At 43.1% G+C, this 21,294-nt stretch overlaps 6 protein-coding genes and 1 pseudogene across 9 annotated transcripts; 4 read left to right on the top strand and 3 right to left on the bottom strand.

Annotated features, from left to right (window-relative positions):
* The first annotated feature begins 3,553 nt into the window (after positions 1-3,553).
* On the top strand, positions 3,554-6,074 carry LOC149382730 (RNA-binding KH domain-containing protein). The gene is made up of 8 exons (XM_089629750.1): positions 3,554-3,759; positions 3,904-4,006; positions 4,194-4,279; positions 4,346-4,473; positions 4,962-5,105; positions 5,201-5,317; positions 5,443-5,586; positions 5,660-6,074. Coding segments are annotated over exons 1-8 (870 nt in total). The 5' UTR covers positions 3,554-3,758; the 3' UTR covers positions 5,807-6,074.
* A 297-nt stretch (positions 6,075-6,371) lies between these two features.
* Positions 6,372-8,877, bottom strand: LOC149382731 (elongation factor 1-gamma-like). The gene is made up of 8 exons (XM_089629749.1): positions 8,800-8,877; positions 8,638-8,695; positions 8,032-8,181; positions 7,895-7,955; positions 7,765-7,817; positions 7,547-7,648; positions 6,956-7,463; positions 6,372-6,884 (listed from the first exon to the last, which is right to left on the bottom strand). Exons 2-8 carry the CDS (start codon positions 8,644-8,646, stop codon positions 6,505-6,507), a joined length of 1,263 nt encoding a protein of 420 aa, XP_089485875.1. The 5' UTR covers positions 8,647-8,695; positions 8,800-8,877; the 3' UTR covers positions 6,372-6,504.
* Positions 8,878-9,826: 949 nt separating this feature from the next.
* Positions 9,827-10,965, top strand: RAB11C (RAB GTPase 11C). The gene is made up of 2 exons (XM_089600967.1): positions 9,827-10,093; positions 10,349-10,965. The coding sequence occupies exons 1-2, from the start codon at positions 9,929-9,931 to the stop codon at positions 10,841-10,843; spliced, it is 660 nt and encodes a 219-aa protein (XP_089457093.1). The 5' UTR covers positions 9,827-9,928; the 3' UTR covers positions 10,844-10,965.
* LOC149382733 (ras-related protein RABD1-like) lies at positions 10,897-12,568 on the bottom strand. Its single transcript, XM_089600969.1, has 8 exons — positions 12,397-12,568; positions 12,250-12,322; positions 12,126-12,173; positions 12,000-12,047; positions 11,855-11,926; positions 11,626-11,781; positions 11,435-11,538; positions 10,897-11,347 (listed from the first exon to the last, which is right to left on the bottom strand). The coding sequence occupies exons 1-8, from the start codon at positions 12,441-12,443 to the stop codon at positions 11,251-11,253; spliced, it is 645 nt and encodes a 214-aa protein (XP_089457095.1). The 5' UTR covers positions 12,444-12,568; the 3' UTR covers positions 10,897-11,250.
* LOC149382734 (leucine--tRNA ligase, cytoplasmic pseudogene) lies at positions 12,555-15,455 on the top strand (annotated as a pseudogene). The gene is made up of 3 exons (XR_016293793.1): positions 12,555-13,323; positions 13,455-14,111; positions 14,778-15,455. The product of XR_016293793.1 is annotated as a leucine--tRNA ligase, cytoplasmic pseudogene (transcript).
* Positions 15,456-15,962: 507 nt separating this feature from the next.
* Positions 15,963-18,922, top strand: LOC149382735 (Leucine-rich repeat protein kinase family protein). Of its 3 annotated transcripts, none has more exons than XM_089600964.1 (11): positions 15,963-16,287; positions 16,359-16,491; positions 16,554-16,625; positions 16,703-16,846; positions 16,931-17,002; positions 17,088-17,153; positions 17,240-17,310; positions 17,380-17,526; positions 17,602-17,943; positions 18,024-18,418; positions 18,518-18,922. In XM_089600964.1, the coding sequence occupies exons 1-11, from the start codon at positions 16,191-16,193 to the stop codon at positions 18,815-18,817; spliced, it is 1,839 nt and encodes a 612-aa protein (XP_089457090.1). In that variant the 5' UTR covers positions 15,963-16,190; the 3' UTR covers positions 18,818-18,922. The 3 variants fall into 3 exon arrangements, with proteins under 3 accessions (XP_089457090.1, XP_089457089.1, XP_089457091.1); XM_089600963.1 differs by having other exon boundaries at positions 15,974-16,287; positions 18,503-18,922; XM_089600965.1 differs by having other exon boundaries at positions 15,975-16,287; positions 16,340-16,491; positions 18,503-18,922.
* Positions 18,923-18,976: 54 nt separating this feature from the next.
* On the bottom strand, positions 18,977-21,232 carry LOC149382736 (MACPF domain-containing protein At4g24290-like). The gene is made up of 3 exons (XM_089600966.1): positions 20,561-21,232; positions 20,068-20,486; positions 18,977-19,977 (listed from the first exon to the last, which is right to left on the bottom strand). Exons 1-3 carry the CDS (start codon positions 21,049-21,051, stop codon positions 19,130-19,132), a joined length of 1,758 nt encoding a protein of 585 aa, XP_089457092.1. The 5' UTR covers positions 21,052-21,232; the 3' UTR covers positions 18,977-19,129.
* Between the last annotated feature and the right edge of the window lie 62 nt (positions 21,233-21,294).

Genomic DNA, 21,294 nt, shown 5'->3' on the forward strand with positions numbered 1-21,294 from the left:
TATTAATTATCTCATAATACCATCTCTGAAATATCTTATTTACATAAATTTTATGCTTAATTAACCTAATTAAGACGCAATGTGCGTGGTAGCAGATTTTTCAATTGCGAGCTTCGGGACTAAGAATGTAGGGCATGAAGCATACAGGCTAATATGAGTATCTTTACAGGAATGCTATGAAAATTGGGTAGGGACAAACGGAATATATTATTGTCATGCTTATGTGATATGAATGTATGTATTTTAGGTTATTTTATTTATAATTTAAATACTTAGTGTGTTCTTTGAGTGGTTTCGTAGTCTTGACTTTGTGTCTTGACTTGGATGAATCCGATCAATCTGTCTGGTAAATAAATAGTTTGATTTGGAGGTCAAATTTTTTCATCTTAATTGTAAACTATTTTGTGGCGATGGGAAAAAAGTTCTTTTGTTTAAATGGTTAAAAACATACAGAGTTGTTTAAGATATCGGATTTTCAACTTTCAGAAGAGGAGATGAGACAATATTTTTCAAAACCGTCTTGTCGTCTTTATGTCTATGAACTTTGGGAGAACATAGACAAAATTAATATTTCCTGTGGGTTTGGTTTCATTACTCAAAAATCAAATCTGACCCAGCAATTTTAATCTTAATTTTGCTGCATTTTTGTATTCTGAACAGATAATTGTCTCCGACTGATCTTACGGGATTGATAATGGAATTGTAAATCAGCGGGTCTATGACGTTAAATAATCACTGGTTTTTCTTTCTTTGATGTATTTGAAATAAATATACCCTTGAATTGAAGTGGTCGTCTTTTCTTGGTTGGTAGTTTTACTTGCAGACAAACGCAGCCTGTGACTTTTCAAGGTCTCGTCCTAAATTTCGTTAGCTTTCACTCCATGTTTCTCGTCTTTGAATGTGACTCTTAGTATTGGTTGCCTCAATTATTGGATTGTGGAATTGTAAATCAGCGGGTCTATGATGTTAAATAATCACTGGTTTTTCTTTCTTTGCTGTATTTGAAATAAATATACCCTTGAATTGAAGTGGTCGTCCTTTCTTGGTTGGTAGTTTTACTTGCAAACAAACGCAGCTTGTGACTTTTCAAGGTCTCGTCCTAAATTTCGTTAGCTTTCACTCCATGTTTCTCGTCTTTGAATGTGACTCTTAGTATCACCAACAAATAATATAAGCGTATTTACCGGTTCCTTTTTCCCCGAGATGTGTGAACTTCAGTTTTCTGTAGCAAGTTTAAACGTCCAACGCAATTGTCATCTCCGTGACATTGCAGGATTGTCAACACGAATTTTACTTCTGAATCTTACTTCCGCACATGAACAAAATGGCTGAAGAAGGTTAGCCATTATATTTTTCAACTTCTTCTATTTTTACGGTGCACTTTGATCATAATTGCTAGTCTTTTACTATGCTTACATGACCTTGGTGTTTGTTCATTTCTTAGTATGTTGGTGTCCTTTTTAGGACCGGAAGATTCTATATCATCGGCTACAATATTAGCTTCATATCGTGACTCCACTCGGTCGAGAAAATATAAAAAAGTCTGTTTATGGTTTTCCTTTCTAAACTATTGTCTTCATGTTCGTTTCTTAGTCATATTAAAGACAAGCTTCAAAATTTATATCCCTGAATAAGTTGATAAATATGTGTGCGCAGAAAAACCTTCAGAAATTGAACAACCGTATTTGTTTTCTTTGGTACTTAAACATATGATGCACAGACCTTGTGGTCTTTTAAATCCAAAAAATGTTTGTATAAATCAGAAAAAAGAATGCAAAAAATCATTACCCTAAAGAATTTTCTGAATATACTGAATTAGGTGTGTCAGTTATGTACATTACGTGAGACTTATGTTTGTCTTAAGTTTTATGTAAGCTTATATGTGCTTCCTATAGATTCCCGTAGCTTACTATATATTATCGTCAAAATAATTAAACTCAGTTAGTGTCAAAGCTATGAGCTTAATGTCCACATCCGAGAGAGTCTGTAAATCTCCCGTCGCCCGCGCAAACTTGTTCACTGCACTCGATCAATGTGACTGAATGAATGGTCTGTTCGTTGATTCGGTTTCGATGTCGTTTTTCGTAATCTGTGTCAATTGTTTGAAAAACAACATGTATTATCTATCCCCTTCTCCCCAACGTGCGAAGCACGTTTCCCCTCTAGTGTATATATATATATATATATATATGAGAACGAGGGAACTTACTTTTTGACAAAAACCTGTGAAAGCTGGTCACGAACAATGTACACACTCGTACACTTCCTAAAGAGGACCAACATCAAATTATAACGAACAAGTGAATAGAAATGAAAGATTGAATTGGAGAACATGAAAATGATTTATTGAATTGGAGAAGATGGTCGTACCAAACCCTCTTGCATTTTGATGTTACTCAGAGTGAGTCGACAAGACAATCTCCGCCGATTATCAAACTCTTCAAAAGTATAAAAACTCGTGTCACCATCCAATCAATAGAGCAAATCAATTTCAAACTGTTTTATCGGAAAATCAATTTCAATGTCATATCCATGCAATTACAATACTGAGCATCAAACTAGTTAAAGTTGAAGCAAAACTCGTTTGTAACGAGGAAAATAATTTGGATAGCAATGAAAAGAAAGACCTAAGAAATCAATGACAGAAATGAAGAGTTATACATCAGTGGACTAAACTGTCCAAAAAAAAAATGTTCAGAACACTAATCAATCAAGACTACACTAGTAAAAAGAAAATGGCAAGAAAACTATGTTGATCAGACCAGAAATAAAGATTTGCTTTGATAACCTAACTCTTTAATTTCTATCAGTGATTTTTTAATTAGGTCTTAACCCTTGATTTTGTTAAAGGACAAAAATACGATAGCAGTCAAATTAGAAAATTATGTAATCAAACATAAACGAGATAGACACGATCACACGAATGAATATCAATTTCAGAAGTAAAACATGACAAAAGCATATATATCCTTCCTGAGGAAAATCACTGAGATGAAGGAGAAAATTAGGAAAAACATTCTTATTGTATAATATGTAAATTAGTTTCCCACCTCAAACCAAAAAAAAAAAAAAAAGAAAAAAAAAAGAAGCTCAATTTGTTATACGGGTTACTATAAATAAGGAATATTTGGTTTGGTTACAGTCTGTGATTATTAACTTTTCTTTTCTTTTTTGATAAATAAAGATATCTTCTGAAGAGATATGAATTCGATATAGGAAAGTCAAAGATTTTCTTTTAAGCCATTTCCTTTTTTTCTCCTCTCTATCCCCTTCTCGATTGATGTTATTCGTGGCAAATTTTAAACTATGAATGAGTTTCTTTCTAGTTTGATCATATTCATAAGTGATATTTATGATAATGAGGGCCACAGCACATAAAAAAAGACGATTGGAAAAATAATTCAACAAGTATAAAAACGGCATTGAAGTGATTAAACGACAGTGAGTTGGAGACGACAAGGAAGTGATGAAAACGACGGGAGGGACAGTTAGCGTGATTGGTGTGTTGGGTAAAAGAGAAGGAATGGTGAAAGAGAGGACTATAAATAGAAGAAGAAAGCAACGCCAAGGATCTTCTCTGTAATAATAACTAAGCGCACACACCGAACCAACTTCACAGTCACACACACATACAATACAGAGTAGGGCTTTTGGGCTCTTCCTCTTCTTCATCTTCTTCTCTCTCTCTCTCTCCAGACCAGACCAGACCAAACTAGACCAGAAGAGACTTCACAGTCCAATCGCCCAGTTACGTTGCCAGTAAGCTCTCTTTCTCTATCTCTCTGGTCTCTCTGGTTCTCCGAGTATGAGCGCGGAGTTCTGATTCTTGTTGTTTCAATCCTGTATTGGTGAATATTGTTATTGGTATTAATACGAATACTTGTATGAATACGAGTATCGCAGTGAGTGCGATGGGAGAGAGAATAGCGCCGGGAAGTTACTTCCAGTACCCGCCGCCGGGAGTTCATGCTTCGCCGCTCAGGTCTCTTCCCTCCGATCGAGAAAGGTCTTCTTCTTCCTTTCTTTATTTATCGTTCTGGCTTTGGTTCTTGAGTCCGAAGATCTGGACTCTTGTGCCCGATCTTTTAACTTGTATATATGAGCACTGTTTTTGTGTCTTTTTTTTTTTTTATATATATAATATTATTTGATTGGAAGGCCTCTCAAGATGTGTTTGGTAAAACCATTGGCAGATATTTGGGTGAGCTGCTGGGCGAGAGGCACAAGTTGGGACCATTCGTGCAAATTTTGCCAAACTGTATCAGACTCATAAATCAAGGTTTGAAGATCTTTAATGTGGTTTCACTTTCATGGCGTTTTGTGGCTCAAGTAACTGTGTTTGCAGAAATCAGGCGCGCATCGTTCAATCAGAATTTGGAGAGAGTGGAAGCGGAGAGTCCTTTACGGCTGTTGGGTCAAAACCCGTATGGACGGCCCATGGACTTGGACGGATGGTCTGCAATGCAAATCGAGGTTTATATTCTCTTCATTCTTATGTCCCCTGATTGCTGAAACTCTTTCGAGGCAGTTAAAACACCATGGATCTTTATTATCTCTCTGATTGTCATTCTTGATTTCTTATAGGTATGTTAGCCTGTTCATAATCACCCATCTTAACTTCATGCAGATTGTAATGTCTTGGCATTCTTGTCTGCCACAAGCATTAATATTGTCTTGTTTTCTCATTTTCATTTTTATTTTGAAAGAACGAAGGAAAGAAAAGAGATGGAAAACATTATTTGCGCCGTGTGCCTTTCCACTATACAATCATGAATAATAGATTTTACAATTTCTGACGAGCATGAAAGCAAACCATAGATGATGTTCGTGCATGACCTTGTATCCAGACTCGTGAACATATGCAAATGTGGAGAATTGTTTGAAAAAAAGAAAAAAAGCAACAGACTTGGCCTTTTTAGAGATTGCTGGGCTCATATGTTGTTGTTGTTTGCAAAATGCAGGAGAATGTTCAGGCACTTAGAATGGGAGGTGGGATCCAATATCCTCCAATGGCAATGGGATGGCCCGGTGTGAATGCAAACCCCACCATTACTACCGTGAAAAGAATTATCAGGCTTGATATTCCCGTTGATAAATATCCGACTGTAATTAGTTTTTTTTTTTTTTAACACCATTCTCATTCTACTGTGAATTATTTTTTAGAACGAGGATAACAGTGTAACACTACTCCCACTAACAGTATAACTTTGTCGGACGGATTCTGGGACCCCGAGGAAATTCCCTGAAAAGAGTTGAAGCTATCACAGACTGCAGGGTGTATATAAGAGGTCGGGGCTCTGTGAAAGACTCCGTCAAGGTATGCCTAGCTGTGAATCCAGGTGTTAATTTTTGCAATGACATAGAGTTGCAAACTGCGCTGATGATATGTTACTTTAACCCCTTTCTTATTGAGACTTGAATACTAAGAATAAGCTGTTTCAGGAAGAAAAGCTGAAAGACAAAGCTGGATATGAGCATCTGAACGAGCCATTGCATGTGCTGGTGGAGGGTGAATTCCCAGACGACATAGTGAACGAGCGCATGGAAAATGCGGTCGCAATACTCGAAAACCTTTTGAAGCCTGTGGTACGCCTATTCTCGTCTCTCATTCCTAACGCCCGTGCTATGTTTTGACTTCCTTGTCGTATTGCTTATGTAGGACGAGTCGTTGGACCAATATAAGAAGAACCAACTGAGGGAATTGGCAGTGCTGAATGGGACACTGAGGGAAGAGAGTCCGAGCATGAGTCCGAGCATGTCCCCGTTTAACAGCACAGGAATGAAACGAGCCAAGACCGGAGGATGACCCGCCATCTCACCCCAAATTTTGGCCTCTAATCTCTATTCGTTTGCTTTGATATCTCGTCTCTATTCTTTGATGTATCATTCGTTTCAAAGTAGAAACATTATATTCATTACTTATTTATAACTTGTAGCATCATCTCAGTTGCTGATCAAACTCTTTTTAACGTACTTTGCAGATTCTAGTCTGCTATTTTATTTACTTACCATAAAGCGAACATGCATATGCATGCTCAACTCTTTAATAATCAAAGTTTCAGGTAATAGTTAAACCACTCTCCTCATGATACCATCATTTACTATTATGAAATCATCTTGGGGTCTGACATTATTTGGCCACAAGCGGAAGCAAATGTATTATACATAACATGGTGGTTATTTAACCAACATGTGAGAGCTCTTTCTTGATTCCATGGGTGGTGGTGCATGGCAGTTCTTAGTTGATGGAGGCAATTTCCGCAAGTTAATAAGATCATGGCGTATGAAGATAAAATGTGGACAAAATTCACTCACCAGAGCAAACTGGCTCAAGTGATATCAAGATAAAAAGATGGACCACATTCACTGCCTTGAAGAAAGATTTTCTGTTCTTATATGGTAAGAGAACAAAACTGTGATGGTTGTGAAAATCTGGTTGAAATAAAAATCCAAAATTACAAACTGAAAAGGCTAGGAGTCTTGAAGAGAAAGGGAGAGAAAGAATCACTTGAAGCACTTGGCATCGAGAATGGGTTGTCCCTCAAAGGGCTCGACCTCCTCGATCATCTGGCTGACACGCTCCTTCTGGGCTTCATCGGAGATGTCGACCTTGGTCCAGTCGTAGAGCTCCATGTCGTAGCACTCGTCCATGACAAACTGAGGAATCTCTTTCCCGCGGAAGAGCCACAGGCCCTTGACCTTGTACGGTGCCTCGCTCCCAACCACAAGCATCTTCCCAAAGGCGTACTTGCGAGCCAAGTCCATCCTCTGCAGAAACCCGCCCACCTTGTTCATCGTCACAAAGGTCACCATGTTCTCCTCATTGTACTTGTACTCGCAGAACCACAGCGAATACCCCTCCGGATCATACATGTCCCAGAACCCTACACACCACACCCACCGGGTCAGATCATATAATACCAAATGATCAGCTCAGCTCATTACTAGTTATTACCTTTGATTGCCACCTCCCTGAAGTTAGACTTGGTGTTGGAGTAGAGCCTCTTCCACTCATCCAACACCATGGTGCTAGGGGGCAGCAAGTCGAGAGCATTCTTGGCCTTGGGCTTCGGTGCCTCTTCCTCTTCCTCCGCCTCCTTCTTGGGCTTGGCCTCCTCTTTCTTGGGCTTGGCCTCTTCTTTCTTGGGCTTGGCCTCCTCTTTCTTGGGCTGGGCAGGCTTTTTCCCAGACTGAACCGGTGGGACAGATTCAGTCTGCTTCAACTCTCCCAAAACCTTTTTGAACCTTGGCTGGTTCACCAAGGTCCAGAAGTATCTCTCCACATGAGGGAACTCCGAAGTGAACGTCTTTGTCATAAGCCGGGCAAAGCCAAAGGACAAGTTGCAGATCATGACAATGTCTGCCAGGGTCACAGAATGCCCCACCAAGTATGTGTTTGAGGCAAGGTACGAGTTCAGAGCTCCCAGCGCTCTCTTCAGGGCTGAAACTGTAGCCTCCTCGCCCTTGACAGTAAATCACCATATATCAGGGACCTTAACCCTTTCTCCTCCAAACTAATACAGGTTAAAAGCTAAGGATGACTTACCGGAGGAAGGTATGGGGCTCGCCCAATTCTTGGTTTGAACCAACTCATGAGGTTGGCATCGATTTCAAGCGACGAAAAGTCAATCCACTGCTCGATGTGGCCCTGCCAATTAAGACAAATAAGACCTTACACTTTCAGTTCAAGTCTAAGCCAGGAACAAGTAACATCAACCGTGTTTCACAATAAGAAAAGAAACGAGTATGGGAAAACAGGTTTACATAATCAATCGCAGAAGAACCACAGAGACCGTTATCAGCCTTCAAGCGGGCAACTGCAACAGAAAACAGCTTTAAGTCTTGATTTCAAGCCAAAAAAAATAAAATAAAAAGAAAATGTTCAAGGACTTACCATAGCGGGCTATGGCATTGCTCTCAAAGATGGCTCCCTCGGGGGTTTCCAGAACCGGAACCTGAACAAAATGAGTGTGTTTGAATGGAAAGCCAAGTTTAAGAAAACTTGTAGTAAGAAGTAAACAACGGGCTTACCTTCCCAATGGGGTTCATCTTGAGAAACTCGGGAGTTTGGTTGGTTACACCCATCTCAAATCCCTGAAACACTTCGATTTCAACGCCATTGAACTCCGCAACAATCAAAGCCTTAGCAGCATTTTTATTAGATTTCGTTGCATGCAAGACCTGAAAATATAGGGATTTGTCAAGTACACGATAAGTGGCCCATCAAATTCCAAAGGTGAAACAACGTTCTGTGACTTTCATCCAACAGAAAAAGCGATTTGGTACTTTTTACATACAGAACCATAGGATTAGAAAACTCGATTAACCACCAATGATATCAAAAGAGAAATGAATTTTTAAACACAGTAAACCGAGCAATAAAACCAGTTAAAAAAAACGATAAATCAATTAAAATTGAAAGGAAAAAAACGTAACATTTTTCTAAACAATCAACGAAAGGGATTTCCTCGTAACGTATACAATCTTAAGCCGCAATTGGTATCCAGCATTAACAAAATCCCAAAGAAATTTGACGTAACGAATTTATAACAGATACAAAAAGAAATAGAATTTGAATCCAAAGTAGAAATTTTGCACAAAAATCACTCATAATGATAAACAAAGGCGGCTACTTACCAAAGCCATGGCTTCCTGAAAAGTTGAAAACTTCAAGCTCGGATTACGGATCTGAAAACTGAAAATGAGAAGAAAGAAAATCAAATACTGAATAATTAATGTATATTAGCACGTAAATGGATGAGTGAGGCAAAAATCAAAGAATTTTGAAGAGAGAGAGACCTGAAGAGAGCGTTGATATTAGGATCCGAGAGTGTGAGAGAACGAATACTAGAAGAGAAAGTGGTAACAGTCTAGGGTTTTGTATGCCATTTTCCGGGTCGGGCAATATTTCAGGATTCTTGTTTTAGATTAACTGGGCTTATACTATACAAGCGGCCCAACACAATAATATTGGGGAAATACACAAATATCTTCACTGATTCGAAGATGGAAGAAAATAGAAATTCTATCCTCTTCAAACATTTCATGAATAATTTTTTTTTTAATTTCAGACGTTTTTAAAAAAAATATTATAAATGAAAGCGTAATTTAAAAAAAAAAACATGAAAGCGGTAAATAAAAACGATTTTTTTTTTAAATGACAATAACGTATCACATGCTTAGATTTGGTCTCGTATAAGACGGGTTGGGAATAGATTGTCGAGCATAAATTTGCCAAGACCATATCGCCGGATAACATGTCCTAACCATAATGCATTCACGCGTACATGGGTTCACGCTCAATTTAGCTCTTTGTCCATATGGCCTTGCATGTCCGTAATACGTTTAAGTTCTTTTGATCTCCTATAAATACACTCATACAAGGCAAGTGAACTCTAATGAAGCCAAATCTATACTAAAATGGCTCATTGAACTCAATATACTCTCTTACCCTCTCTCTCTCTCTCCATATCTGTTTATCTCCACTTTCTCTATAGAACAACTAATGGTGAGACTTATACTTTCATCTAATATAACAACCAGACTAATGTTGAACGACGTAACGTATTTCAGAGAAAATACATATGCACTATGTGAGCTTATTTTATTGTCTTATTTAAGTGATAGATATCAAAAAATTTAATTTATGGACTAAGAGCATATCAAGACCGAAGACCGTCTCCCTTGTGTTTATTTATGGACAAAGCTGCGTTGATGTGGTACAAATAAAACGACATGTACGTGAGGAGCCTAGTGAAGTCGTTTTTGGGGAAGAGAGGCGTATGAGTAATACAGGACAGCAGACGGTTTTCAAGGGTACTTCGGGAAATACAAGAATGTTTTTTTTTTTTCAACTCCTCTTCTTTCTTTTTTAAGAAAGAAGCGAAATTTATGAAAGTTGGAGTTGAGTGTGAGAGAGTGTTTGAAGATGGCGAGAAGAGCGGACGAAGAATACGACTACTTGTTCAAAGTGGTGTTGATCGGCGACTCTGGCGTTGGCAAATCCAATCTTCTTTCCCGATTCACTCGCAACGAGTTCTGCTTGGAGTCCAAATCCACCATCGGCGTTGAATTTGCCACTCGTACCCTTCAGGTCTCTTCTCTTTAACTGATCTCTCTCTCTCTCTCTCTCTCTCTCTCTATATATATATATATGAACTTCTATTCGTACTTGCTACTTGTCATCCGATCTGGTAATTGTGGAATCTCATGATTGAAGTGACACGTGAATGAAGTTTCAAGATTTATCTGCCAGATCTGAGCGGTTTATGGTGTTATTTATTAGAAATTAGGAAATGGAAATGGTGTGGTTTGAGTAATATGAATAAGATGAGGAGATGTGTGACAGGTGGAAGGTCGGACGGTGAAGGCGCAGATATGGGACACGGCGGGGCAGGAGCGGTACAGAGCCATTACATCGGCCTACTACAGAGGCGCTTTGGGGGCGCTGCTGGTGTACGACGTGACGAAGCCGAGCACCTTTGACAACGTGGCGCGGTGGCTCAAGGAGCTGCGCGACCACGCGGACGCCAACATCGTCATCATGCTCATCGGCAACAAGACGGACCTGAAGCACCTGCGCGCCGTGGCCACCGAGGACTCCCACAGCTACGCCGAGAAGGAGGGCCTCTCCTTCATCGAGACCTCCGCCCTCGAGGCCACCAACGTCGAGTCCGCCTTCCACACTACCCTCTCCCACATCTACAGGATCATCAGCAAGAAGTCCCTCGACAGCAACGACCCCAACCCCAACCCCAACCCCATCAAGGAAGGCAAGACCCTCCACGTCGGCGCCGCCGCCCAATCCGACACCACCAAGACCACTTGCTGTTCTTCCTCTTGATCCATCGTTCTTCGTTTATCACTCTTTACAAATACACTTTACTCAATGTTTCCTTTCCTTTTTTTCTTTTTTTTGAAGAAGAATGTTTTTTTGTATTTATTCTTTGGGCGGTGACACTTATTATTGGTTCTGTTCTGTCCATTTTTATATATGCTTAAATTGCCAATTAACACTTTGACGTGAGAGTTACTAGTTGAAATTAATGCCAACAAAATGTAGTTGGAGGGTGAGGCCAGAAATTAAGACAATTTATATGATTGTAAAAGTTTTCAGTCCCCAACAACAGCGCATGCTCTATGATGATGATGATGATGATGGAATATCGAGTTTACTGTTGTCACAAATCACAATCACACAGCAAAACACACCCATGCTTACATGTGAAACAAGATATAGAGACTAGAGAGCTAAGCACAGCAGTTTCCCTTGATTTGCTCAATTGGCTGCCCCTTGATCTGCACAGCTTCCTGGGAGGCGCCGCCACTTGGGTGATGACTTCCCATCCTGCCCCAAAGTAGAAATACAAATACCACATATCAGTCAAGTTTGTTCTACTGTTGAGACAATGGAGTTTGAGACGATCTGTTCTACTTTTTCTTGATCTCGGCGACCATCCTGGAGAAAGCCTGCTCCACGTTGATGGAGTCCTTGGCACTCGTCTCCAGGAAAGGAATGCCCACCTCATCTGCAAACCCCTGCACATTTCATCCACTCACAATCCCAATCCCAATCCCAATCTCATCGCTACACTATGTGTGTCTATAATTGACTATTCAAGTCACCTTTGCAGTTTCAGAGTCCACGACCTTGTTGTCGACAAGGTCGCACTTGTTTCCAACGAGAAGCTTGCACACACTGTCATTTGCATATCGATCAATCTCATTCAGCCACTGCTTCACATTGTCAAAGCTCTCCTTCTCCGTCACATCATACACAACCTGTGCAGTGGAATGGAATGGAATATAAGCAATGGAAATGGAACGTCAAACAGCGTTCAGCACAAGTACTCACGATGATCCCGTGTGCTCCTCGGTAGTAACTGCTCGTTATCGTCCTGAATCGCTCCTGCCCAGCCGTGTCCCACTGAAATCACATCCCAGATCATCGTCAATCATACTAATCAGTGACATTGTGAGCAACTAATTAGAAGACCCACAATTTGCAGCTTGATCGTCTTGCCATCCAGGTCCAGGGTTCTGATTTTCTGAGACGCAAAAGTGAAAGTCAAATGGAGGCCTGAAACAAAGTTTCACTTGGAAAGAAAAGAGATAGAAAGACCAACGAAATCGACTCCAATGGTGCTTATATAGCTGTCCACATAGGAATCGTCCTGAAAAAAAAGTAGACGAGTGTAAATAAAGGCGATCACGAGGTTAGGCGTAGATTCGAGTGTGAAATGAACGCACGGCAAATCGCAGAAGTAGGCAGGACTTGCCGACGGAGGAGTCTCCGATCAAGAGAATCTTGAACAGGTAATCGCTGCAAACACACAAGAAAGAAGCCAAATGTTACAGTATTCTCGGAAACGGAAAAAACTACCGACAAACACTCACTACTCGCTGCCCATGATTGCGATTCTGATTGTGATTCTGCTTCTCATTGCTATTTTAACTTAAGTAAGCGGGGAATGTGCTCATTGACCGATTTGCCCTTGTCTGTTATCCTTATTTTATCTATGGAAAGAGACATAAAAAAGTAATAATATATTCCTGAAATGAAATCAATAAAAAAAAATAAAAAAACACAAACCTTTTTGGTGGTTTGATTTGGAGCATAAAGTTCGGTTTTTTTTTTTTTTTTTTTTTTTCTCGCTTTCCTGAAGCTGAAAATCGCAACCCCGTTTAACTTGGTCTTCTTTTCCGCGTAGGTCGTTCTTCTCAATGAGGGAAGGGGTCCCCGAGGAGGGTGTTGAAGGAGAAGCTGCAAATGAAATCTGGGGGACAGGTGTAGCAATGGGAGATCATGGGTCTAACTAACGGACGCCGAGATCTGTCGCCGTACAAGTGGTTGGAGTTTTTCAGATCTGGGGTTGGCACTCGGTGGAAGCTGAAGAGCATGTACGGCCAGATGACGGAGCCTTTGAGATCAACGAGACTGTCGCCTTCATCGTCACGCACACAGCGGCTCTCAACCGAAGACTGCCTCAGACACACCACGGTCAACTCCGAGAAGATGTCAAAAAAGCACTGCCTGCGGGGGTTCAGGGCCAACAGACACACCATGCTCAACTCCGAGAAGATGTCAAAGTCCACCGGAAACTTCAGGACGATACAGTAGGCCGTCTTGGCGGACGCCGGAGACAATGCCAACTTTGTGTTCGAGACCGCCAACAACGAGATTGCGTGGATGGAACAAGTCGTGGCCGCCGAGTCTTCGCTCAGGTCAGGCCCGCCGTCCACTTATGCCGACCGCGTCTTTGCTAACGACATGAACATCGCTGTCACCACCACCGAGCAAAACTACCACAACTTCATGTTCAGGTAAATAATTATGATCTGTAACCTAAATGCATGAGAGTCAAAACGAACGAAAAGTCAACAAAAGGAATCGGATTTTAAGGTACAATGTCGACATTTTACTAAATTAATCAAGAAGTCATATTTACTTTCAGGGAGGCTCTGAAGACGGGGTTTTACGATCTGCAAGCGGCGAGGGACGAGTACAGGTTCTCGTGCGGTTCAGCCGGAATGAACTGAGATCTGGTTTGGCGATTCATGGACATGCAGACACGGCTCATCACTCCGTTCTGCCCTCACTACTCCAAGTTCGTGTGGCGCGAGCTTCTCCTCAAAGACGGGTTTGCGGTCACCGGACCTTACCTTCAAGAAAGCAAACAAGTACTTGCAAGACTCGATAGTCTTGATGAGGAAGCTTCTCCAGAAGCAGACATCCGGGTCAAAGAAGAAGTCAACATCTGAAAAAAGGGAAAGTGGGTGCGTTGATATACGTGAACGAGCAATTCGACGGGTGGAAAGCGGAGTGCCTGAACGAGACGCACAGTTTTCCGCTGAACGACGATGTTGCGATTATGGAACCGATACGGATGAGCCCGAGCGAGAGCGTTAAGAAGGTGTGCATCGAGGCTTTGGAGTTGAAGCTTCCGTTCGGAGAGATTGAGGTTTTGGAGGAAAATTTGGACCTCATCAGAAGGCAGATTGGGGTCGAAGAGGTGATGCACTTTCCACGGCCGGTTCTTTCGCTGCTCTTGTGCAACGCAATCCTCCGTCCCCTGGAAACCCCACCGCCATCTTTCTCGCTTTGAATTGAGGTCAGTCATTCATTCTATGTTTGTTTGTTTGTGCTGATTACTTGGTTTTGCATTCCTGAAATGACGATGGAGTTTTTGAGCAGCAGTTTTGAGTTTTGGACTCTTTATTTATTATTAATTGAATTTTGTTATTGAAGAAAGTAGGAGATGGTTTGGATTGAGTTTGAGATGTTTGTTACTTGAGGTTGAAGGTACATCTTTGTCTTTAATTGTCTTGTCTTTGGAATTGCCAACACACCCTAACTTTACTGTCTCCACTCAAATTCTTCTTCATTAGTTTATTAAACAACTGTCTTATTCTTCCTCTTCTTTTATATCCTTGCAAAAAGCAAATCCACCAACACAACAACTCACACTCGCTCTTTTCTGTATATATATTCATAGATTATCCGTTTTCCTCTTTCGGTAAACGTACTAGACACGCATGTTCATATATATATGTACGGTGCTATACATACATACGTACTTCATTGGGTTGCGAATATAATCATGAAATGAAATACTGTTTATGGATGTTGGGCATCAATGCCTCTCCGCGTCCTCTGTTTCGTTCTTCTTTCTCGTCGTCGAGATCTCCTTTTCCAAGCTTTGTGTGCGTTATCTTTCTGTTTCAAATTTTTTCGGATTTCAGATTGTGCATTGATAGGAATTTTCTTATTGGTACAGATGGTGAAATTGGTGAAAAGAGTACAACTTGAATGTTGCAAAGGTATCTATCTTCTCAATTTTTTTTTTTTTTTTTTTCGTTTATTTTGGAAAGTTGACGAGTTTGAGGAGAGACCCACGTTTTTTGAAGAGTAAAAGGCCTCAACTCAACTCCGGAAAGGAGAAGAGAGAAGACCCAGAAACTGCAATAAGAACTTGGGCCTCAGCCGCAACTATGCTCTGCCAATGTTGTTTGTGGGCTGTTTTCTGTATTTTTGTTAATCTTGCTTACATGTATTGAATGGAGACTTGTACTTGTTTTTGCTGGTTCTGAACAAGAAAGTGAAAATTGAGTGAAATATCTTTGCGATATCATACACTCGCAAAGATCTACTACTTTCCCAATTATATTCCAGGATTATATAAAAGAAGTTCGACAGACGAAGTTAAGATTTTAGTGTTTTGTTTATATAAGGAAAAAGGAAAGTGGTTTGACATTACCCATCTCCTTTTGCCTGTTGAGAATTGAGATGAATGTTTCACTCTGGAATTGCCAACACAACTCAACTTTACTACGCACTCAACTTCATCTTTCTTTCTTTATTTTACGATTGTCTTGTTTTCTTTTTTATTAAAGCAAATGCACCAACACAACACTGCCTCTTTTCTTTTCTATACCAGCCTAAACATGTGCACTTATTTCCGTTTCCCTCTTTTGGTAAACGTACTCTTCACGCATATACATATATGTAGAATGCTATTCGTACGTACGTACTTCATTGGATTGTGTTGAGAATATATATAATCATGAATTTAAATGCTGTTCATCGATGTTGGGAATCAATACTATTTCCTAATAATTTATGAAAGAGAGAGAGAGAGAGGGTAGTGATTCTCCGCAAAAAGCATATCGTATAATTCTCTCTCTCCGGAGACTCTACATATATATATGTTTATTTTATGCCGAGTGAGTGGGATTCTCATTCTCATTCTACCACCATGTATATTAATATCACTGGATACCCTACACCTACAATACACGTACATGTTGATGATATATATCAGAAACATTTCAACTTTGTCTCGTCACTCTCTCTCTCTCTCTCTCTCTATGAATATATACAATATTCGTGCCACTACCGTCTATGCTCAGTGGGACCTGACCCATCAAAGTCAGAGTTTTAGTTGATGTGGACTCTCACGATGAAGAAAGGTGTGAATATTATTGTCTTCTTCTTTTAAGCATCAACTCTTGAGCTTCCTTTTTGGTGTGGGACAGCAAAGGCCATTGAGCGTATACAAGGTTTCCAATTTTTTTTGGTCTCGTTCCTTGTTATCATCAATTTCCAGTTTCAGCTACACACTTCATATCTGTACGTATATATAAGTGGAGAGGCGGTTATATAGTTGTAACAAGTAAGTTATTAGGTAGTCATGTTGGGGCTCAAGCTAAACAGAAGAACCTGGATTCTGATATCTATGGTGTTGATAATCAGAAGGAGTGACGAATCCACCGAACCTGATGTGGAAGGTATGTGGTCGTAAATATCAAGGCGACTAATTTATGTTTGTGACTTGTAAAGCACGTAATAAGATGTGCAGGGGAAGCGTTGCTGGATGTGCTGAGGGCGCTCAACGACACGTACGGCCGCATTACAGACTGGAACTTCAACTTTGTCAGCCCTTGCTCCAGCTGGTCCCACATCACTTGCCGCGATTCACATGTCATCACTTTGTAAGTGCACAAAATACATATGATGATGATGATCACTACTCATTTCGTGCTTGCGTTTGCAGGAGCTTGGCTTCCATCGGCTTTTCGGGAACCCTTTCGCCAGCAATCACAAGACTTGAATTTCTGTCCAGCCTGTGAGTACTAACCTTGTGACCATTATGATTATATGTGTGTGTGCGCATATAATAGAGTTAGAGTTGAACGTGCGCAGCGACTTGCAAGACAACAGCTTAACGGGTAGCCTGCCCGATTACATTGCCAACATGACTCATCTTCACAATCTCAATCTCGCCAACAACCGTTTCACCTCCTCTATTCCCACCTCTTGGGGTCAACTTTCTTCCTTGAATCATTTGTAATAATCCCCTTTCCTTTTTTTCACTGCTCTCTTTCTGCCTGCAAGCATCATCAACCCCAACATATTGACCTTTCACTGCAGGGTCCTCCGTGAGAACCCCATCACTGGAATCATTCCCGATTCAATCACAAATATCTCTGGGCTGACACACCTGTATCCACTCTCTCTCTCTTCCTATCTATCAACTCACTCGCTCCGTTTCTCTGGGTTGACACCAACCTTTTCTGTATATTCACAGTGACCTCTCTTCAACTGGCTTGAGCGGAACCATCCCGTTGCAGCTCTATTCAGTTCTGAATTTCAAGTAAACTCACTGCTCTCTACAACTCCGTTTCTTTTTCTCTTTCCTTTCCTGGTGAGATGCTTACAAAAACATCATGTTGTGATCAGTTTTACAGGAACACGCCTTTCTTGCGGCGCAAGCTTGAGCCAACCCTGTGTGTCCAACTACCATCGTCAAGGTTTGTTCACTTCATTCAACCATTTTTTTTGCAGAGAGGGTGTTGTGGCTAATCTTGTTGTCTTGGCAGTTTCAAGCAGCAAAACAAAACTTGAAGCCATTATGACTTCTGCAACTTGTGGCACATTACTTGTTCTCTTAGTTGGGGCTGTCATCGCGTATCGCTACCATCGCCATTTGAGCAAACTCAAACATGATGTCTTTTTCGATGTTGCCGGTATTTTTCTTTCAATCTTTCTTTAAATGATGTCGTCGGACAGTGGTTGTTGGAAACTGAGCTGTTATGTTTCAGGCGAAGATGAGTGCAAAATCTCACTGGGGCAGCTGAGGAGATTTTCTCTGCGAGAAATCCAGATTGCGACAGACAACTTCAGCGAGGGCAACATAATTGGGCAGGGAGGTTTTGGGAAAGTGTACAGAGGAGAGCTGTTAGACAAGACGGAGGTGGCGGTGAAGCGTCTCGCAGATTGTTACAGCCCCGGCGGCGAGGCTGCTTTCCTCAGAGAAGTCCAACTCATAAGCGTCGCTGTCCACCGGAATCTGCTGTGTTTGATAGGCTTTTGCACAACCTCCACTGAGAGAATCCTCGTGTACCCTTTTATGCCCAATCTGAGCGTGGCGTACCGGTTGAGAGGTATGCACGTTCTTCTTTCTTATACGAGCAGTGCACAGCAACATGTTAATTATTCAAGGTAAGCGAGTTTGCAACGACAGATTTAAAAGCGGGGGAGAGAGGGTTGGATTGGCCAACAAGGAAGCGCATTGCCTTTGGGGCGGCCCACGGCTTGGAATATCTTCACCAGCAGTGCAATCCCAAGATCATACACCGCGACTTAAAAGCTGCAAACATCCTGCTTGATCATGACTTTGAACCTGTTCTCGGAGACTTTGGCCTTGCAAAGCCGGTCGATCCTAAAATGACCCACGTCACGACTCAAGTGCGAGGGACAATGGGCCACATAGCGCCCGAGTACTTGTCCACCGGAAAGTCGTCCGAGAAGACCGACGTCTTCGGATACGGGATCACGCTTCTCGAGCTCGTGACGGGTCAGCGCGCCATTGACTTCTCGCGGCTCGAGGACGAAGAGGATGTTCTCCTGCTTGATCACGTAAACTCTCTTCTAAAGTAGCAGTTGTTTCTTCTTGTTGTGTGAATGTTTAAAGTCGAAGAGGTGATTGTAATGGTTGGACAGATAAAGAAGCTGCAGAGAGAGAAGAGGGTTGAGGACATTGTGGATGGGAACCTGAAGAGCTACGACGGGAAAGAAGTGGAGACGGTGATTCAAGTGGCTCTGCTGTGCACCCAAACCTCGCCGGAGGACCGCCCGACGATGACTCAGGTTGTGAAAATGCTGGAGGGTGTGGGGCTCGCGGAGAGGTGGGCCGAGTGGGAGCAAGTTGACCAGCTCAGGCCTCCACCACACTTGTCTCTCTATTCTCACCACTTTGCCTGGGCCGACGACACCACCCACGACCAACAACCCATTCAATTGTCCAACCCGAGATAGCCTCTTGCTCTCTACATTCATAACTATTGTATATATATAGCTTGTGACAAGCTACAGAAATTTCAACTAGACAGTATTTATACTATTGTGCCAAGTATCACAGGACTTGCCTAATCATCCAAGTTATTCTTGAAAATATATAATAGCACTAGAATCAAATTTCCAGCAAAAGAATAAACACGCAAGTTGTCTCTCACACAAGGCCAACAATAAGAAACGACAAAAAAAAAAAAAAAAAAAACTGTGGGAGCACAACAAGAGCAAACTCTACAAGCAAAAGAAAAATTTACACATATACATGATTTGGTGGCTTCAGAAGTCCTGTGACGAGGACACGTCTTCATCGGGCAAGACGAGGGTGAGCAGCGAATACCTGACTCGAATGGAGATTTTACCCTTGTCGACCACCAGCCTTGCCCCCGAAACGGCCCAATATCCAGGGGAGTCCTGTGGGCCTCTGGTCATCTCTGTGGTGTCGACAAACTTGAGGAGCTTGGGCGTTTGGGTGTGGACGGGAGGGCCTCCCGGGTACACGGCGGAGTTGATGTTGACGTCGGAGGGGTTGGGAGGAGGCTTGTGAGCCGTGGAGAAGTGCGTGCTGATGAGCGTCGAGATGATTCCGGACTTGTGTGCGAGGCCCGGAGAGCCATCCCACTCGGGCCGCTTCACGGCGGTCGCGCCGGAGACTTTGGAGAAGTGGAGGCGGAGGACAAGGAGCTTGTTGAATGCGGAGTCGGAGACCTCAAAGTGGGCCCCGGTGACGACGGAGAGGTCGTCGGTGGGCTCGACGGGGGCGGTGCAGACGTGGGAGAAGCTCTTCCACTGCACCTTTTCGTAGTATCTGCGGTCGTTGGAGCGCTGGGAGACGGTGACGTGGGTGCTGAGCTGGAAGGTGGTGGGCATGGAGGAGAGGTGCTGGAGGTGGACGGCGAGGCAGTTGCTTCTTTTGCCCTCCAAATACAAGCGCAGGCCGGTGACTGGCCTGTTGCCCACCTCCACGGGGCTCGTGTTCACATACAGCTTCGGCCCCATGAAGCTGAACTGCAGCGACACCGGCCCCTTTTTGCTGGGCCCCACCGCCAGCTCCCCGAACACGGGCGCCCACTGCCGCGGCAGCTGGAAGTCCAGGAACTGGTGGAGCTCCTCGATGGGGGGCTTATCTGCCACCAGCAACCAGGGGTCGTCAGGTCAGTGTTCAGAGTTGTATATACATGGCATATGGAATGAGTACTGAGGAGTGAATGACTTACATCTCATGTACAGGTTGATGGCGTGGCTGAGAAAGCCGCTGCCGTTGATGCCGCTGAGCAAGGAGGAGATGGGGACGAGGGAGACGGAGATGAGGTCAGGGTCGGAGTAGACCGACTGACACCACTGGTCGTGGGACAGGTTGTTGCGCAAGCTTCCACCTTTGCGCTTGCACACGAACTTGGTGTCTTGGAGCTCCGTGGAAGAGTAGGAGGAGGAGGGGAGAGAGTCCATGAGACTCCAGTTGGGGCGCGACTGCACCGATTGCCGCTCCGAGAACATGCCGTCCGCCATCTCCTTCAGCCGCTGCTGCAGCACGTGGGGCGGGAGGCTGGACGAGTGCGCCTGCTTCACAAACACCGTGTCTCTGCCGCCCATTTTCAGGGCCACGATCACGTGGGTGCCGTACGTCTCGATGAACCTGCGCCACCAAACCACGAATGAGTGAACCAACCAACCAACCACATATGTCTGTATGTATGTACGTACAAGTACCTGGCCAGCGCCGGTGGGTCCCACGACGAAGGCACGGCCTGCCTCACGTGGTCGCGGAGGACCAGGGTGGGGTTGCGCAGCGCCACCGAGAAGAGCGTGAACGACACGCCGTCGAAGGCCAGGGCCTTGGTGGACGCCGCGTCCTTCTGCCACGCGCCGCTGAAGTCGAAGGCGGAGTTGAAGTGCCCGCTCGGGATCTTGCCGGACAGGCCCAGCTCCTGGTTGAACCGCTCCGACATCTGCTGGAACGACACCGCCTCCGCCGACGCTCTCACCCGCTCTCCCTTGTCGCAGTTTATGCACTCCGGCACGCCGCGGATGCAGATCCCCCCCGGGATCGAGATGTCCCTCACCACGCGCCGCTCCATCCCGATCAGCGCCGGTGCTTCCCGCTTGCAGTACTTCAGCCGGAGGTCCATCGTCACGTCGTATCCCGCTCCGATCGCCGATATCGCCGCCTCCGCCGCCGCCTTCTGAGCCGCAGCCGCCATGCTTGCTTGCTATTTGGTTGGTTGGTTGAACAAGAAGAAGAGAGAGGAAGGAACAAATGGAGTTCCGGAGTCGAGTCTCATATTTATTTTATTCTATTTAATAAAAAGCACGGAATGAGTCAAAGTCAAAGGTTGAGTGCTGATGGTCTAACTTGGCCTCGCAACAAACTTAGTTGACTCGCTCCCTCCTCGATAGATACCACTTACAATGTTTTGAATGTCGTAATTTCATATTGTTTCCTG

This window comes from Urtica dioica, chromosome 11, assembly GCF_054948205.1.
Source record: "Urtica dioica subsp. dioica isolate 48M chromosome 11, U.dioica_male_clone48M_v1_H2, whole genome shotgun sequence".
Lineage (NCBI taxonomy): Eukaryota > Viridiplantae > Streptophyta > Magnoliopsida > Rosales > Urticaceae > Urtica > Urtica dioica.